The sequence below is a fragment of the Xyrauchen texanus genome, chromosome 42 (assembly GCF_025860055.1).
Source record: "Xyrauchen texanus isolate HMW12.3.18 chromosome 42, RBS_HiC_50CHRs, whole genome shotgun sequence".
Classification (NCBI taxonomy): Eukaryota; Metazoa; Chordata; class Actinopteri; order Cypriniformes; family Catostomidae; genus Xyrauchen; species Xyrauchen texanus.
The window spans coordinates 15,457,372-15,477,910 of record NC_068317.1 but is presented as its reverse complement, the minus strand read 5'-3'; the positions used below and the strand labels follow the sequence as shown (position 1 = coordinate 15,477,910).

Here is a 20,539-nt window from a genome sequence, read left to right as displayed (position 1 = left end):
ATGCAGCTCGTGCCTCAGACGATCCACTCTATCCACACACATTTGCACACAGGCGCGCTCAGTGTCACTCTGCAGTCCGATCCACACACAGCGCGCGCTCGCTCTGAATTTACGCGTCCGACATCTGCAGACATCCCGCGTCTCACCGGATCAAGCCATCGATGGAGGCAGCGCTCTCAACGAGACCCGCAGAGCTCTTTTAGTTGCAGATATTTCCTGGTCCGCTGTGAGATCTCCTCACATTTGTTCATATATATCAAAATGTGGAACACATGTCCAGTTCTAACTGAAGCTTCCGTAGAGAGCTGGGAATCTTAAACACCGGGCGAAGGGAAACCCGCATCTGTCTTTTCCCCGTTTTCGCACAGAGCGGTTTGTATATGCAAAAGGTGGTTTACTTCAGGAAGGTAAGAAATATAGCTTGTTGCATTTTGGGGTACTAAAAACATGTGTTAAACATTGTTATGACAAGTCGTGATGGACGTCACTTGTTTGAGTGGAAGAGCTGAAATGAAGTGAAGCTTAGTTTTGGTTTTTAACATTCATCTTTTTTACTCTAATGCAATTCCCGAATTTTTATATTTCCCTTTAGTTTGTCCACTTCCAACAGACCATCGCTCATTACTCAGTGTTGGGGCCCCCCATACACCTGTCAGACCAGATTTGCAAACCTATATTTTATGTGTGTGCGTGTGTTTGTGCATGATTATGAAGTATGCTACTTTGTATAGCTTACATATATATTATATTATATTATATTATATTATATTATATTATATTATATTATATTATATATTCATTCTTTTTTGGCTAACGTGTGCTAAGAACAGAACAGTTTTAAAACAGACAGCGATGGTGCATTTGACAGTTCTTCATTATCAGTAGCCAATGCAGTGATAGAGACGCATTGGACACGAGAACGAGAGATGTAAACGTATATAATATGAGGGAATCGATATCAGTCTACTTGATGGCTTTTTTACATCAACTTCAAACAGGAATATGATAATAGAATTATATAGCAAAACTGTGTGAGAGACAAATACTGTTGTTCGGTTGTGTGACTGAACTGTTGCATCTTTGCAATTCAGTTTAGTGTCGTCTGTTCAAGCTTGTAGTGGTACATCAGTAGGCCTACACATAATTGTGTGTGAATGCAGTTAATATAAAATACATTTATGTAATTTAAACAGATAAATAGGTGTAAGGATCTTGGTGCAAATGAGAACTTCTGAATATTATTGGAGAGTTTGGAATAAAATAATTGTTGCTGTTATTCTTTTTGTTCTTCTTTTAAAAGAAAAAGTAAAAAGAAAGATAACTATGTGTTCTGTAGATTGACATCCTTTATATCCACTCACATATCGGCTTACATTAGACTCCTGAACATAACCTTGAAAAGATACAGTAGAAGGCAAATTATGAATATTGAATGTGGCAAAAAGAGAATTCTTGTGCTATTTAATAATTATCTCTTGTATAAACAGGATGTGCCATCATTCCCAAAGTTTATAATATGAAGTATACAGAAACCTGAGTTTGTTCTTAATTTGGTTGGTCAGTATGTAGAGGACATGGTAGGTTGGTGTCATGTAAATCAGATTTAATGGTGGCATTTAATTGTGCTAAGAATGGTCTATGAAAAATCTTCCAAATTGACATACAGGGATCCTAAATTACTGTCAGAAGAGGGAAATAAAGTTATGGTTTTACAACAGGTGTCTATGGTATTTACAATGATATTAATTCTTAAAGTATGCTATCAAATGCATTTGATTGAACATTCTCACCCCCCATATATTCCAGTGCCCTCTCTCTTTTGTCTTTTTTTTTTACAGTCATGGAGGGACTCAACTAAGGAGGACCCAACATAAACATCCTTTTTCCAACTACACTCTGGTCTGGTTAATTTATTTTTTACCTCTTCCTGGCAAGTCTTGCCTATTTCCCTGCGCACAATGGCAGAGAAAGCCGGTCTGGGGGTTCCAAAACCAGGAGGCAGATCCACTGCTTCGCTTCCACCTGAGCCTATTGAGATCATCCGGAACAAGGCCCGTTACCGGAGGGTACGCATCAACGTTGGAGGCCTCAACCACGAGGTCCTATGGCGGACCTTGGACCGGCTACCCCGAACCAGATTAGGCAAACTCAGAGACTGTAACACCCATGAGTCTCTAATGGAGGTTTGTGATGACTACTGCTTAAACGAGAATGAATACTTCTTTGATCGACACCCGGGAGCGTTCACGTCCATCTTGAATTTTTATAGAACTGGAAAACTGCATATGATGGAGGAAATGTGCGCTCTGTCCTTTGGGCAAGAGCTTGATTACTGGGGCATTGATGAGATCTACTTGGAGTCGTGCTGCCAGGCACGCTACCACCAGAAGAAAGAGCAGATGAACGAGGAGTTGAGGAGAGAGGCAGAGACTCTGCGAGAGAGGGAGGGCGAGGGGGAATTTGATAACACCTGCTGCTCAGACAAGAGGAAGAAACTTTGGGACCTCTTGGAGAAACCAGGTTCTTCGGTTGCTGCTAAGGTAATGTGTTGTGGTAAACAATTTGACAGTCTGTGCATCCAGGGGTATTTGACAGCTCTCCAAAAATCATTTCAACCAGGGATCCATGGGCCTGTTCCTGCAAGTGGCCTTTTGACAGTTTTACTTTAAAAAATAAAGATATTCTATAAATATATGTATATATATATATTAAATGTAATAATCTATTCAGCATTAAAGAAGGTAGTAATGTTTAAGTTATTAATAAAAGTTAGGTTTCCAAGAAATCTAGCATTTAAACATTAGGGCCCAAAAATTGGCTTAGAGTCTGGATGTGGGGTCCATGGGTATGTAGAGGTTGAAATCACAGGATCTAAATGATATAGTAGATTTAAAGCTCAAGACAGATCACCCACTGAAGCTAAGCAGGATTGAGCCTGGTCAGTACTTGGATGGGAGACCTCATTGGGAAAACTAAGTTTGCTGCTGTAAAAGTTATTAGGGAGGCAAGCTTGGGGTGCTCAACATGTGGTCTCTGTGGGTCACAATGCCCCAGCATAGTGATGGGGACACTATACTGTAAAAAAGGCACCAGCCTTTGGATTAGATGTTAAACTGAGGTCCTGACTCTCTATGGTCATTAAGAATCCCAGAACAATTCTTGAAAATAGTAGGGGTGTAACTCTGGTGTCCTGGCCAAATTTCCCCCATTGGCCCTTATCAGTCATGGCCTCCTAATAATTCTCAAACATGAATTGGCTCTATAACACCACTCTCTCCTCTCCTCTCCACCAATAGCTGGTATGTGGTGAGGGTACTGGCATGCTATGGCTGCTGTTGCATCATCAAGGTGGATGCTGCACACTGGTGGTGGTTGAGGAGAGTACCCTGTTCACTGTGGAAAGTGCTATAAGTGTAGTGTCAGAAAAGGGCTATAACTGTAAATGTAACGTTCATTCAAAGTGTGTTACCTTTCCCTCTCTTAGTACACTGTATTATCTCAGTTTTTGTCTGGAGATTATATTACTCCACTGCAAGTGTGAAGGGAAAAAGTGGTGACTCAATTGAATATATTTATGCCTATAGGAAATATGATGTACAAAATTGTTTGTTGTTTGGCAAATCGAGTGTGACATTCATTTTTATAAAAGGGAAAAAGATTGAGGACAGTACGATCAGTGTTGATGTAAAAATGTAATGGAGCTTTTGAAAATAATAAATAGTTGTGATCCTGTGTACAGGATTAGCTGGAGAGGTTTTAGGCAGTGTTCGAAGGCCTTGTTTGGCCGTTATGGATCACAGACAGTTGGCACTATTTGGAAGTAGATGTTGTACACAATGTGCAAGAGCAGCATTGCTCTTTGAGTCAGAGGTATTGTGTATACCATGTAAAATCTTGAATACACTGTATCTAAACATCACAGCCTGGTCTCATGAACAAAACATGGCATTTGCAACATTTTTGGAAAACAAAATGACATGCCTTATTACATGTTTGGCTTCAATTTCTCTGTGAGGGGTGCCAACAGCGAGTAAAATTATGTCGTAATTAGCCAAGCTGAATATTAGACTGAAGTTTTAATGAGTGAAGCGTACCTCCCTAACCTAAAACTTTAAACTAAACCTAACCAATAGTGTTCTTAAAGCAAATGAGAGGAAAACAAAACAGACATCCTTACCCTAAACTATCACCTAAACCTAACTGATAGTGTTCAAAAACAAAATGGGAAATGAAAAGCACATTTTCTGAAGCAACCACATCATCTCATGTTGCTTCTTTGATGCTTTTGTCTCACGTGTCAGCGTGCGTGTTTAGCTGGGCTTGTACCGTGGACTTCAGAGTTCAAAGTCCAGTACACTTATGAAGTGAGCTACCGAGGAAGATAATCACATTGGAATAAGTGTGTAAATGTAGGTGAGTCTGTAATGCAAGCATTATTGTTTTTCAACTAATGCTTTATATTAAAAATGTTTGATGTCATAAAATAGCAGTGTGTTAGTATTAGTGTGAAAAATATGTGTTTATATAGTCATAATCAGCTGTTATTCTCATGATTTGTGTGAAAGTGTATAAAATACAATAGTTGTTTTAGCACCTCTAGTGTTAATTTCACCAGAAAACTGCAATGAAATAGAAATCTGCATTTAAAAGTCAGTTTGCAAAAATGTAAAGTAACGTTTGGTTACGTATGTTACCTCCGTTCCCTGAGGGAGGGAACGACACGTTGTGTCGGAGAAGCGACACTAGGGGTCTCTCTTGAGCGCCGATATTCACCTCTGATCTTATTGAAAAGGGCCAATGGGAGTTGGCAGTCAGTATTTGCATACCCCGCCCCCGGACATACGGGTATTTAAGCGGGGCAAATACGGGAGTTCATTCAGGATTTTTCTGAGGAGCCGGAAATGGTCCGGCCACAACAGTGGCTCGGTTCAGCAACATGGCGGAGGAAAGACACAACGTGTCGTTCCCTCCCTCGGGGAATGGAGGTTACATACATAACCAAACGTTCCCCTTCTGTCGCTCTCTCCACGTTGTGTTGGAGAAGCGACACTAGGGGACCCATTCTAATCTTGCCATGCGCTGAACCTTGTACGTGGACCGCCGATACAGAGGCGGGCAGGGATTTCATCCAGTGCCACGCATCGTCTGTACCTGGCTGCACGTACCCTTCCCCAATGCCCCATAAGAACATCGGAGTCCTTCTAGTTACCCTGGGAGGGGAACAAGGCGATGTTTGCCAACATGGGAACGGGCCAGCCTGGCTGGGCCTCTTTTCTCTCTATGTTTCTCGCATAGAGCAATCACGGCCGGGGCCCTTACACGCATATAGGGAAGGGGGTCTTACCCAGACCCTGCGGAGACCACACCTGCCCTTTTTCTTGGGGAGGAAAAGTGGTAGACACATCACACGGCCGTCTTAGGGCTCGTGTGGAAAGTATGGTGCGGTGGTAGATCCAGCCTCGAAAGGGGGGAGTTGCTACGGCACGGCGACCGAGGCAGCTGTAACTGCCTAAGGGAGACACGGGGGTCCGCTCGTAAGGGGACAGAACCGTGGAATTACACACAGGGGGAGTCCGAACAGGAGGCCTTCTTATTTTACCTGTGGAGCCCCTATACCAGTACGGGGTGGCCATCAGGGTACCCGCAGTGGCTTGGGTCGGCGAGTTCCTCCGCTGAACCGCGGACCCAGAGGGCTGGGGAGGAATCGACCAGGGGCCCGACTCGGAGTGGGGCGCCCTGGGAAGAAGGCGCACTACTTTACCTTGACGTCAGGAAAAGGGCGCTGGGCGCAAGCGATCTACCCGGCCGGTCTTTCTACGTGTTACCGAGTTCTACGGGCTCGGACCTGAGAAAACACGAGACGCAACCGACTCAACGTGGAGGTTGTAAAACCTCGCGAAGGTGTTGGGTGTTGCCCAACCCGCGGCTCTACAGATGTCTGCTAGGGAGGTGCCCTTGGCCAGTGCCCACGAGGACGCAACACCCCTTGTTGAGCGAGCTCGGACCCGTAAGGGTAGGGGCACGGCCTGGGTGTGATAAGCCAGTGTGATGGCATCGACAACCCAGTGGGTGAGCCTCTGTTTGGGGACGGCATTCCCTTTCTGCCGTCCCCCAAAGCAGACAAAGAGCTGTTCAGAGCGTCTGGTGCTCTGTGTGCGGTCCAGGTAAATGCACAGGGCACGCACTGGACACAGCAATGAAAGGGCTGGGTCTGCCTCCTCCCAGGGCAGCGCTTGCAGGTTCACTACCTGATCTCGGAATGGTGTGGTAGGAACCTTGGGCACATAGCCCGGTCGCGGTCTTAGGATCACACACGTATCTGCCAGACCGAACTCCAGGCAAGTGTCGCTGACAGAGAGCGCTTGCAGGTCCCCGACCCTCTTAATGGAGGCGAGCGCGATCAGCAGGGCCGTCTTAAGAGAGAGGGCCCTGAGTCCAACTGATTCGAGCGGCTCGAAGGGAGGTCTCTGGAGTCCTGCCAAGACTACCGAGAGATCCCAGGAGGGAACTAGGCCTGGCTGGGAGGGATTCAACCTCCGGGTGCCTCTCAGGAACCTGAGGATCATGTCGTGCTTACCCAAAGACTTGCCGTCTACAGGATCGTGGTGGGCGGCGATAGCGGCAACATACACCTTGAGGGTGGACGGGGACAGTCTCCTGTCCAGCCTCTCCTGTAGGAACATAAGCACTGACCTAATCGCGCATCTCTGCGGGTCTTCGGCTCGGGAAGAACACCAATCTGCGAACAAGCGCCACTTTAGGACGTAAAGGTGCCTGGTAGAGGGAGCTCTGGCTTGGTTGATGGTATTCACAACGGTCGCCGGTAAGCTGGCTAGCTCTTCCGCGTCCCGTCCAGGGACCAGACTGAGCACGCTCGCTCGTGAGACGTGCTGTCATTGAGACTGAGTCTAACTCCAACCCGAGAAAAGAGATGCTCTGAACCGGAGTGAGCTTGCTCTTTTCCCAGTTGACCTGAAGCCCCAAGCGGCTGAGGTGCCGGAGCACCTGGTCTCTGTGTGTGCATAGTAACTCTCGAGAGTGTGCTAGGATGAGCCAGTTGTCGAGGTAGTTGAGAATGCGAATGTGACTTTCGTGAAGACGCGAGGGGACAGAGACAGGCCGAAGGGGAGGACTTTGTACTGAAATGCCTGGCCGTCGAACGCGAACCGTAGGAAGGGTCGATGTCGTGGCAGAATTGAGACGTGGAAGTACGCGTCTTTCAGGTCCACCGCTGCGAACCAATCTAGATGCTGAACGCCAGCCGGAATATTTCTCTGTGTAAGCATTTTGAACTGGAGTTTTAACAAGGCCCGATTGAAAACTCGCAAGTCCAGGATTGGTCGTAAGCCGCCGCCTTTCTTGGGTACAATGAAGTAAGGGCTGTAGAAATTTTGGTTGGAGGGACGGGCTCTACCGCGCCCTTGGCTAAGAGGGTCGCGATTTCCATGCACAGGGAACTGGCGTGCTCGCCGTGTACTGCGGAAAAGCGAACGCCCCTGAAGGGGGGCGGGAGCCGGGCAAACTGAATTGCGTAACCGAGTCGAATGGTCCGGTGCAGCCAGCGTGATGCATTGGGAAACGAAAGCCAAGCTTCCCAGCTCTGCGCTAGGGGCACTAAAGGGACGAGTATTTTGGACGTACCCGGCGGGGCCTCGCAGCGGGGCGGAACAGGTAATGCAGCGTCGGGCGGCTTCGTTGCGGCCTGTGGCTGAGGTGCTGAGAATAGACCCAAAGCACTTACCTTGCTCCGCGCGCCCGGCAGGGGGCAGGTTCTTGACTGAGGAGGAGGTCTGATGTTGGCGTCCTCTGGACTCGTCTGAACCGGACGGCCGGGGGACAGTCGTGGGCAGGCGGAAGGTGGGATCGCCACGTCCGGTGTACCGGGACTGTTGTGATCTGAAAACACATTGCTGTGAAAACGGCATTTGCGGGCCAGGTGACCCAGAGGCAAAGGAAATAGCTCTTTTATTGAGAATGTGGGTACCACAGCCCCCGTCAGGGGGTGTGGCAAATGAAAAAACAAAGGATTCTCCTCCCGGCCCTCCACCGGGGGACGGAGCGGTCTTACCACCTCCGGAGCTAACGTCTTCGGCTCTGGATCGGCTGTCTCAGGAACACTTGGGAGCCTTCCGTGTCCTGGAGGGGATTCGTGAGACAGGGGGCGTGCACCGCCTGCGGAGTGCTCGACGCTGGGGCTGAGAGCTGGGCCCGGGTTGAGGCGGAGTAGGAGCTGGTTTCCTCGCAGGGGGACGCCCTCGGCGGGCAGACGGGGCAGGGCCCGTAGCGGCAGGTCTGTGGCGGGGCATGATGTGCGAAATGGCCTCCGTCTGCTTCTTCACCGCGGAGAACTGTTGGGCGAAGTCCTCGAAGATTTCACCGAAAAGGCCAATCTGGGAGACAGGTGCGTCCAGGAAGCGGTTTTTGTCAGCCTCACGCATCTTGACCAGGTTGAGCCAAAGATGGCGTTCCTGGACCACTAGGGTGGCCATCGTCTGTCCGAGTGCCTGCGCTGTGGCCTTCGTCGCTCTCAGGGCGAGGTCGGTCGCTGAGCGCAGTTCCTGCAGCACATCAGGATCAGGTCCACCCCCGGGCATGTTTCTGAGAGCTTTGGCCTGGTGGACTTGCAGGAGGGCCATCACATGCAGGGCGGAGGCAGCGCGTCCAGCCGTAGTGTAGGCCTTCGCGTTAAGTGAGGATGTTGTCCTACAGGGCTTGGATGGGAGGACGGGGCGACCCCGCCAGGAGGTAGGGCTACCGGGGCATAGATGGTGCGCAACTGCCCTATCGACCTGGGGAATCGCGTCGTACCCGTGGCGCTCTCCGCCGTCGAGGGTGGAGAGAGTGGAGCGGGTGGCACCTAGACGAGCGGAGAGCGGGGCTCTCCACGTAGACGTCAGCTCATCATGCACCTCCGGGAAGAAAGGGACCAGGGGGATGCGGGGCCGCGAACGGCGCGCTGCCCCCAGGAACCAATCATCCAACCGAGAAGGCTGTGGGGAGGATGGAGGGTTCCAGTCCAACCCCACGCTCAAGGCGGCCCGGGCAAGCATGTCGGACATCTGAGCGTCGGCCTCAGCCTGGGCCTGCTGGCCCGAAGGCGGCAGTCCAGGGGAGTCCTCGGCATCAGACACCGCACTCTCCGACGCAGCGGCGAGCTCATCTGCTTCGGACTCAGGAGGATAGACAGCCGGGCCGTGAGGCGAGCCGCTATCGCCGCGATCGTGGACGGAGACCAGCGAGCGTGTCGGGGAGCGGGAGGTTCGCGGGGGGCTACCCGGCGAAACTGCACCCACTGCTGTCCCCAAATCGCCCCCAGCGCCAACCGTACCGTCCTTAATCCCGTGGGAAGAAGGAGCAATGCGGGGTGCAGCTGGGGTTTCTTGCTTTCTGTTGAAAGCAAGCCGCGACCGCAACGTGGTCATGGTCATGTTCTCGCAGTGAGAACATGAACCATCCACAAACGCCGCCTCGGTGTGATCACGGCCCAAACACACGAGACAGCGCCTGTGGCCGTCTGAAGCAGAGAGCACTCTACCGCATCCAGGAACGACACAGGGGCGGAAAGGCATCTTGAAAAAGACGCGTCCTTAAAAGGACGTTCAACGCCACTGTGTTTGCTCTTTTAGAGAAAATTACTCTTTTAGTAAAAACTCTTTTAATACACAGTGTGTGTGTGTACGTGTCTGCGCTGTCGAAGTGCTCAGGGGCAACAATGCACGCCGTGCACTGAGAAGGAGAAATGCGCCGTCAAGATCCAACAGCATGCAGATCGTCAGAGGAAAACAGGAACGTTTAAGTGGCGTGTAACTCGCAGCAAACTGCAGACAGACCATCGGCTCCGAAGAAAGTTTCTGAATGAACTCCCGTATTTGCCCCGCTTAAATACCCGTATGTCCGGGGGCGGGGTATGCAAATACTGACTGCCAACTCCCATTGGCCCTTTTCAATAAGATCAGAGGTGAATATCGGCGCTCAAGAGAGACCCCTAGTGTCGCTTCTCCGACACAACGTGGAGAGAGCGACAGAAGGGAACATTAATTCTATGAGACTAGGTTGAAATATCATGTGTATGTTTTCCATGGTTACTTTCCAAAGGTGACAGATATTCATTGCTTGCTAAATTTTCACTTTTTCCTTTATGTGTGTCATGTTTTTATTATCGTGTATATCTCATAAAGGTCACTTTCTTTTGAAATGGTTAATCTCAATTCTACGTCTATCCTATTATATTCACTGGACCATTCATTGCATTTGCGCACGATGCATGGAGAACCACTGGTTTTTAATGCCCCGTGTAGCTTCAATTGTGCCTGTATTTAAGGGTTTACAGTGCGCTCTAAGTCATCCATTGGCTGGAGGGAACGCTGATGAAATTCAGTCAAGAGCTCAGTGCACAAAAGGATTATATTTCATGTCTGAGATAGTGTATCATAAAAACATCCTCTCAAAGTATGACAAAGGCACAAGGCCACGTGAAACGTAAGGCAAAAATACAGATGCTAGCGTAAATATGTCAGACATCCTGCAGTAGATGTTATGTATATGTAGTGAATCATAAAAACTTCCTCTTAATGGAAGAGTTCACCAAAAATGAAAGTTCTGTCATCATTAAATATTCTTCATGTTGTTCCAAAAGTGTATCACTAACTTTATTCCGTGGAACATAATAGGCGATGTTAGGCAGAATGACATTCTCAATCACCATTTACTTTCATTCTTTGGAATAAGATCCAATAAAAGTGAAAATGAGGGTGAATAAATAATGGTAGAATTATAATTTCTAGATGGACTATTCCTTTAAAGTATGACAAAAGTAAAAGGCCATGTGAAACAAAAGGAAAAATATGGTTAGACATCCTGCAGTGTATATTAGAGTCATAGCCTATGTGTTGGACCGCAAATGCAGTGTCATCTGTTTTGTCGGACATTTTCTCTCCTATATGGGAATAATGGGCAATTCAATTTCAGCTTGCTTCCACCCTCTTAATTTATGATATTGACTTGTGATGGAAAGGGCAGGAAGATTGTGGTAGTACAGTAAGCATTGCTTGTTTCTTGCAGTGGGTGTGAATAATAAGAACCAAGCCACTCAATGTAGTCTGCAAATGCTGTGGTAATGCCTTGATTTACCTTAAAAGCAAGTGAGTGGAGAGTCATTTATTATTGTCAGTCTTCTGTTAAAGCTTTGTAAACAGCATATAAAGGCACAAAAAGAAGCAATAACATTCTGAAATTGTATTGTTTGTATGTGTGTACAAATGTACGAGTGACTGCTTCTGGAAAGATTTTAATCTGCATTGTGTTTTAGTGTTTCATGCAGTTGAATAAGGAAAAGCCTATTTAAATTCAAAGGAAACCCCTCTCACATGCGCTATGTGAAAGGAATTTACAAAAATTATGATATTTTCCAAATAGGTTTCCCTGAACACTTCCCCCTTCTTCGATTGGTTGAAAAAACAGAATGCCTCGCCCCCAAAGTCATGCCATTGGTTGAGCCAATGATGCTGTGTCAGGCTGATTGCTGCTCAAACAAGCATAGCAATGTGTTGATATCACCACAGAGCGAAAGCAGTTAATCTTTTCATGTAAATCAGTCTACAAATGGCTTATTTATAGTTGTTTCTGCATATTAACGTGTTTAGTCACAAAGATGGCAGAAGGCTCCGAATTTTTGTAAGTTATTTTTCGTCCATCTTTATGTTTCGTGAATCTTTCTCTCTGTCTCCTTCTCGCTTGCACAAAAGCCAGATTTGTGTGAGCTGTATGTAGAGAGAGATCAACAGAGTGCTTTGCCACTTTCAGCGAGAAAAATCAATGACGTAAAAATGTAAGAACACTTTTAAAAGTAACTTCCCGACTCAAATTATTAAAAAGAATAGCATGTGCACATCAGACTTGCACATGCTACATATTGCGAGTTTTAATAACTTAATATATTGACCATATTGGCCATAGGGAGAACGGAGCGTGCTGCTGGGTCGGCCGCAAAAAGTGATGAATGGTCTGCGATAATCTAAAATAAGCCGCTGCTGCGCTATGCAGAATGGACCACAAAGCGGCGCCACGATATCCAGATTGTATTGTTTAACTGTATTGTATTGTTTCCTTTTATTCTTATATTATATATATTTTTATTAAATGTATTAAAGTTACTACTCCAACCACCCCCCCCCCCCCACACACACACACACACACACACACATACACACACACCGCTCCTAAGTGTCTTCTTTCTGGAGATCTACAATATGGTCACCCTAATTTATAATTGTAATAACGTGGTACATACTCATTCAGTTGTATAAACTCTGGTATATACGTCATGACAAGGCTTCAGTAAACAACATCCATTAGAAAATTTAGTCTTTATTAGGAAATCATCCAGCCTTTTCCTGGCCAGTAAAGGGCCATTACATGCTCAAATCACTCTCCCACCACTGCGACAGTGTTCCCAGCACACATGCAGAGATCTCATTACATCTACTCTGAGGAATCTCCACTAATGTGTCCAAACATTACAACATCGAGCACACATTCACGATACTTCCATTGCAGGGAACACAAGTTAAAAATGGAAAGGGGATTACTTGATTGACACATTGTTTTGGGGTTCCAATAAAGTTATTACGTGTACACTACAGCATGTATTTTAAGAAAGTGATGGACTGTGAAGAGGAAGAGAGACAGAGAGATAGAGAACAGTGGTAATCTAAGTGATGTCCCAGAATGCATCACTTATCTAACATTCATCATGAATAATAAATGTAATGGTTAGTTCACACACAGGAACAGATTCACATCCAAACAAACAGGTTGGTTTTACTGCATTCAACTTGAACTCACGGTCAAGTTAGTTAAAAAAAACTATTCAACCAAAAAACAATCCTCATGTGAAATACCAACAAGTGGCACCATGTAAATTGGTCATGCTGTGCCTTCAACATCACATCTTCATTAGATACTACACTTGCAAAGAAGTAGGTGAAAGAACACCTCAGTAGGTTAGGGTTAAGTTTAGGGTTGGGGATAGGAGTATATATGAATGTTATTACTACTCATATATGTATGTTTCATTTGTTTGTACATGTCTTGTGCAGAACATTGAGCAATGGTTTGCATGCGTTCAACTGTAGTAGAGATTATGCACGTTAACAATAAACATGTAATTAGTAATATAATATATAATATTATAAACATGCAATAATATAATATAGATAATGAAGTAAAGTAGGAAGTTAGAAGGTCCCCTGTTTACTGTAATTAACAGCATTAGCTGAGAGAGAATTTATTTTATGTGTATTTAAGCAAAATGGGCAAAATAACTGAAATATACCCAAATGAACTGGAATAGAATCGCATTTGGATGAAATCGAGTGGTGGTGGCGTAGTGGACTAAAGCACATAACTGGTAATCAGACCCATCTGATGGTCGCTGGTTCGAACCCCACCGCCACCACCATTGTGTCCTTGAGCAAGACACTTAATCCGGGTTGCTCCGGGGGGATTGTCCCTGTAATAAGTGCACTGTAAGTCGCTTTGGATAAAAGCGTCTGTCTGCCGAATGCATAAATGTAAATGTGCCCAGCCCTAGATATTAGCGAGGAGATATCATAGATGCAAACAAAATACATAAAGACATAAACCTAATCCTCACACAAACATTTTACTGGCAGTAGATTTAAATCAGAACATTTCAAATAGTGAGGACCACTGAAAATAATGTCCTCACAAGTTGGTTTTCGACCTGTTAGTAAGAACATTTTGAAAAATTGGCCCCGCACAAGTATTGTCAAACCTGTCCACACACATCTGGATATTGTGTTGTGTTACTGGCTTACAGAGGTAAAAGTCACAAAGGAAAGAGACTCATTTGGAATAGTTGCACCTTGGCTCTATACACCTATAAATAGGCAGCCTGCTTAGGTGAGGGTACAACCCCTTCACTCGCCAAGGGGATAGTACTAAAGGACGAAAGCTAAAGGAAGTCCTTCACTGGACAAACTGAGAAGGACTGGCACATACAAAAGATGCATTAATCCAAATGAAATCAATTAATCTTTGTAATGACTCTCTCATTTGTAGATTAAATATAATAGAACAGAATTAAGATAATGCAAAGCCACATCAATAAATCAAGGTTTAGATAACTGAAACATCGGCAAGTGGCTGCACTTGTAGTCGATAGCTTCCATGGAGTTGCATGAGGTCATGCATGAGCATGTTAAACCATGTGCTTGTGCTGAACTTTTCCTCCAGGAACAAATGCACATGGATTGACATTAGGTAGTGGTGGCGTAGTGGGCAAAAGCACAGGGGCTTTTTTTAAGGCATTCTCTTCCCAGTCATATTTTCAAATGCACCAAACTGTATTTAAAAACCCCATGAAATCATAATTGTAGTTTTGTGGTCTGTTTGTCAGTGTGTTTACATCCAGTTATAATCGCACTACAACAGATTTTTAGATAGCCAAGCTACAGTCATAATTTGTTTGTCTAAGCCTTATGGCTAAGGATAAGGATACATTATGCTAAGGATACAATGCGTAATTTAATATTTGAAGAATCAACTGAGGAAGTGTTAAACACATGTCGCATATAACCTGTATCTTTCCAATTATGCGCACAATGCAGATCCCATTTGTGGTATGATAAACATGTATACATGCTGGATGAAGCCGAGCAACAATCACATTATCTAGCTCTGTTAGTCTGACTTACATGTACACGTACTGTTAACATCTGTTAGCTTTGAGGTTAGCTTATGCTAGCATACATAGGAGTGGTGGTGGCGTAGTGGCTAAAGCACAGGGCTGTTAATCAGAAGGTCATAGGTTCTAACCCCATGGCCACCACCATTGTGTCCTTGAGCAAGACACTTAACTCCAGGTTGTTCCAGGGGGATTGTCCCTGTAATAATTGCACTGTAAGTCGCTTTGGATAAAAAGCGTCTGCCAAATGCATAAATGTAAATGTAATGCATATGCTAAACTTTATCAGAACAAACTTTGCACATGTAAAATTAGCAGTATTTCATTTCTGGGGAAATTATCTGTTCAAAATTGGACAAAATAAAAAAAAATTGTGTTCTAGAAAGAGCATGTGCCCCAATGTACACTCACGCAGACTAGCAATAGCAAGCAGCAAATTATTTAATTTTTTCTGTGCATTCTGACATAAACAAAAGAAACTTAAAGACAAAAAGAACAAAATTGCATTTGTCAAACCATTTCATTAAGTTTTTAAATAAATAGAAATACAAACTGAGGTCCTGAATGAAGCTTTGTGGTTGGTTCATAATGCTTGATTTATTTGACATTTCAGCAGTTGTCTCACACTGCGAATAGTGTCTTTTTTATTGCAGAGAAACAACTGTGCCCTGTAGATTTAATTGACTGCCAAAGGATTGTAGCGCTCACTCAAACTTAAGGCTATCACCTTATTGAGTATTCTTGCTGGAAGTGTCATTTTTACATGTTCGACTAATGCACCTCTCCTATTGTATTTATGTCTGCATTTCAAACAGAATTATGGGGCTAAAATAAGCCACAAATCTCCCAGCACACTGGAGCTTACACTCACAGGCTGATTTAGTGGGGTTTTAAATGAACTGGTCTGATTTAAAAGAGGAGTCCAGGCCCAGTTAATGTCAGGTCTTCGAAGCAACAGTATATTTGCGACTGCCCCAAATGTAGGAATGTAGGATTTAGATCAGGTGATCAATGAAAACAGTTGTGGTTGTTTTTTTGTGTGTGAACTAGAGGCACTAGTTGTAACTTGTAACACTGTAAAATTAGGATGAGAAAGGGAGGGCCGAGAAATAAGTTGAAAAACGGAGTGGAGCCACAAGGAGCTGAGTGATGTCAGAGGCAGAGAGGAGTTAAGGCACACGATAACAAATTAGCAATGCTAACAGTTGCAGCCATGGCAATGAACAAGCAATCGTTTTTATAGTTCAAAAGGGCAAACAGTCTAAGTTATCTTATGCGAGATACAAAAAAACTGCGAAGCTGATTCTAAACAAGTTGCGTTTGTCATCCGTCACCGTGACAGCAAGTAGACTTTTGAAGCTGAAATAATAAGTGATTAGCTATGCTGTTTCAATAAGCAAGAGAGGAATCACAGAAAACCTGGATGTATTTTACCAACTTTCTTGGCAAGGAGGATGGATTATATGCATCACGGCCAGGCACAGAGATAAGGCTACTAATGTGACATTAGGTAAGACACAAAGTTTTTTTTTTCACAAATTATAAATGAAATTGTTATTAGCAATCAGCTGTGAAATCGGTGTCGATTGTGTCTGTCTCTCCTGGTCATGTCTGGGTCCCAGATTTCAAATAATAGATGGTCCGGTTCGGATCATGGTAGTACATTTCTGTGTCTCTTTGGGTTCGGGCACAAATTTTTGGACCTGTGAAGACCTCTGGTGTGAACAAGTTACTCAAGAGAGCTTCATTCAGAAGTTGACATTATTCTTCAGTATTGTCACTGGTGAAAACAAACCGCTGGTGGATATAGGGTTTTATACTCACCTTTCATTTCTAAAAATGCCAAACTTCTTCAGGATCTTTTCTACCAATTTTTCCCACTGTTGTAGAAGCTTTGATTTTTAAAGTTTGCTTGTAGTTATTGTGTTTTGTCAATGTGATTACTTTTACAGCATGTTAAATTAGTGTCCAACTTAAGGCTTGGCGATATGTCTTCAAAAATGATATCTTGATATTTTTCAGCCTATTGACGATATTCTATAGATATCTCAATAATTATGTATTTGCTCTAAAATGGCTCAAAGTTTGTTGTTGTTTTTTTCATACAAACAACCATTGTAGCCAAGTAGATTCAATATTTTAAAGACATTAATAAAAATATATTTTAAAATAATTCATTTTCATTAAATAAACACCATGGAGAATGAAATTCAAATATTTTCATTGATATGCACTTTATATTTATATTTCATTTAAAATGATACATAGTGAAAAAGCATTATTTAAAATATGAATTATTTAAAATATCCTTAAAATGTTTTACTAATACATTTTTGTGAATGAACAAGGAGTGCAAAGCTACTTCACTGACTTATTTTTGAAACCCCAGTTGAGCATTGCAGAATACTTGTTTATTACTATGGGACACAGCAGGTTTTATTATTATAATACAATGCTTATATTATGCTAATAATTATCATTATAATTCTGATTATTTGATTTGCTTTATGCAAAAGTAATGTTTGTCCTGTTTACTTCACCTCCACTTGGGACTTTTATTTTGTATTCACTTCAACTTCACAAGGAGCTTTTATTGTGACACAGAAAAGGCAATGTTTATTTGACAGTTTACAATGTTCCGATTTTCCTGAAACACTGCAATCATCTCCTTTTCTGTTATTCTGTGCCGTATTTGTAGAATTGTGTAATTACTTGTAGCGGTTACTAATGTTTGAAATTGCGCGAATGCTTGAACCTGCATTATGCCATCCTTAAATATAGTGCCCCCCTCGGGTCCAACTTTCATTTGCAGAGCAAAGGTACCCTCTTCTAAACTACAGTATTCTAGTTGCATAATTCTTTCTTCAGAGACCTAATCAGCATAGGCTAACAATTTAGGTGTCACATCCTAAATCGTCTTTACCCCACCTTCATAACCAGAATGGATCTCTTTGTATTATGTGTAACATTGGTTCATCTGGTTTTGAGTTGTTTGCTGAGTATCTCGAATGAAGGGGGATGTTCCAGGGCACTTTGACCTTTGTTTGATAAGTAATCAAAAAAGCTTCGATTTCACAATGCTCTTTGTAATGCTTTTGAATTGTTTGGATAAATGCATTTAGAAATATTTAACATAAATGATGGATATGCATTAATCTTGTAATCCAATGAATGTACCGCTCACATATCCATTTGATTTGATTATAGTCATAAAACCTTTGGCTCTGATGAATACATTAAATATTGAAGCAAAATGTCAAACTCATACATCTTTTAAGGGAATAGCTCACCCATAAATTTCAAAATTCTGTCATTGTACATACCCTCATGTCCTTCCAAACCTGTATACTGTTATTTTTCAGCATAGCACAAAAGTAGAAATTTTTTAAGTATTGTTACAGATCTTGGCATACAAGTTGAGTACATAGTGACCAAAATTCAAAAGAAACAAACAGTCACATTGATGTCATTGACATCAAAACAACATTGTTTTTTGAATGCATACCTAACATGATAAGCCATTTTATTAATTTTGGACATGAATGCAAATTTGTGCTTCGGGGAAGGGTTTATTAAGATTATCAGTGAAAAATAAATGTAGTAAATTTATTGTAAATGTAGTAATTTTGTAGACAAACCACTTGCATCCAAAAAAAAAAGTAATGGCGAAGAAAATGTATTGCCATGCAACCATTTTCATTTTGGGAAATAAATCAATGGGTTGTAGAACAAGTGCTAGAAATGAGAGAGTATTTATAAAATGGTTCTTGGATAATGTCAACCACAACAGAGAGCAAAAACATATAAATCACTGTAGATGACTTGGGGATATGATTCATGAGGCTTAGATTATCTCAGGAACTTAAGGCATCTGAAGTGATCCAATTTGGCCCATACAGGACAGGTGTTTAAGTTCACCGAATGGTGAATGTTAAATCTGATGTGTGTCATTTTTTTTATGTTAAAATACTTTCTTGTATCACAGCATACTATTCAGAGACAATAATAAAGAAGCCATTTTAAGGTAAATGTTCCAGAAAAGTGCTCTGTGGTGCTATCCAAGTATTTAAGTTTTATTTCAGCATCCCGACCAGCCCGAGACAGCAACATTGGCTCAGCCAATGGCATGAGTTTTGGGTGGGATTATATGTTTGTCTGACCGGTGGAAAATGGGGAAGTGTTCAGAAAACCTGTTTGAAACAATCATTATTTTTGCAGTTCTGTACTAGAACTTGCACTTCAGCTTTAATAAGGAGCAGGAATGTATTTTATCTATATATAAGTAGAGAAAGAGTGGAAATACCACTTGGTAAGAAAAGTGAGGAAGTGCTTCTTCCTATTGACTTCACTCATTGATTTGCACCAATGAAATACATGGCATATCTGATTTGCAGTTTTAATAATTTCACACATAACCCAGAAATCAATGGCCCCGGTAATTACAAAAGCATGGCAGTGGAAAAAAAAAAGAGACATTTCACCCCAAGCTCAACAAATATGCTTCATGCTTAGTGCTTTGTTTTAATGGTCTGAATTCTCTAGGAGATCTTGCAGTCGAGAGACATCGGAATCGCTAGTTGAGGGTCATAACATCTCCATGAGAAGCCGTGGCATTGCACAGTACAGCTTGGTGTGTTTATGTACTGCTGTGACTGAAGACGGCACAAAGATGAGCCGACAGTGAGAAAGCACTTGAACTGTGTCTAATGTTGATGAAAGATTACTGGTAATTTGATGGTTTGTCAGAGATGTATTAATCTGCCAAAAATAACTGTGAATCAACCCTTGGTTGATTAGAATAGATTTTAAATGAAAATAACAAATACTATAATATTGATAATAATGTCAATAATTTATAATAAGTTAAGTTTTTAGAGGTATTGACATTGTAGAAGAGTAAAAAGTGTTCTTCTGAAAGTAGATTATAAAATAAAACTAAAAGGAACCCTTCTCTTGCTGTTTTAAATGCCATACTTGAATGAATGATGAATGACAGGGGACCGGTCATTAAATGGAAAGGACCTTGTGATAGGGACAAAGGCAGTCACAAGAAGAATCTCACAAGAGAGATGGAATGGTGTTCCAAAAAGATGTTTAATCCAGGTGCAAAATGTGCAAATAAACAAGTGTTTAAAAGCAAACATAAAAATTAAAAAAGCTCTTATTGGTACTAAGAGCAGTACCTGCTCACCTTTTTCAGTTTTGTTGTACTCAAGCAGTGCTAGCAACCTTGTCCCATGTGCTCCAAACACATGTCATCCATCTTGTCTGTCCCTAAAGTGGCAGCTGGCTTAAATACAACATTTTCCCACCATTTCCAACTGGAACATTCCATTATTTCAAAATGAACCCTCAACTCCCCATTCTTAAATTCATGAAAAGAGTTAAAACAATAGATACAATAAATACGACAGATATAAACATAATTTTCACATAATAACAGATTTTTGAAATAACTAAAATTAACAAAACCCCAATAAATATGGTAAAATATGGTAAATTAATGAGTAAAACAAGAAAAAAAGTCCTTTAAACACTTTAAAATCCCATGATGGAGACCGATTCACAGGCTCTCTATCACAGACCTGCATAATGATTCTTCTGGAAAAGATACAGCTTATGGGGTTAAAACAACGTGAGGGTGAGAAAATTACAGAATTGCCATTTCTTTGGTGAACAATTCCTAAAACATTCTGACAGCATGTGACAGCCTCAGCGAGATTCATGGTTGGCGTAGCTGATTATTTTGACCTGATGTACTCTACTGCCCTCAACATCTTAACCCACAAGAGACACAAAATTTGCTCTGGAGAATAAGACAGTCAGAGCAAT

General features: G+C 42.9%; 1 protein-coding gene across 1 annotated transcript in view; it reads left to right on the top strand.

The window, feature by feature from the left end:
* The first annotated feature begins 275 nt into the window (after positions 1-275).
* The window catches only part of kcnb2b (potassium voltage-gated channel subfamily B member 2b), a 107,511-nt gene continuing 87,247 nt past the window's right edge, over positions 276-20,539 (top strand). Inside the window, exons 1-2 of the mRNA XM_052115118.1 lie at positions 276-407; positions 1,839-2,540. Coding sequence (XP_051971078.1) covers positions 1,959-2,540 — 582 coding nt within the window. The 5' untranslated portion in view covers positions 276-407; positions 1,839-1,958. The remainder of the gene's footprint in view (positions 408-1,838; positions 2,541-20,539) is intronic.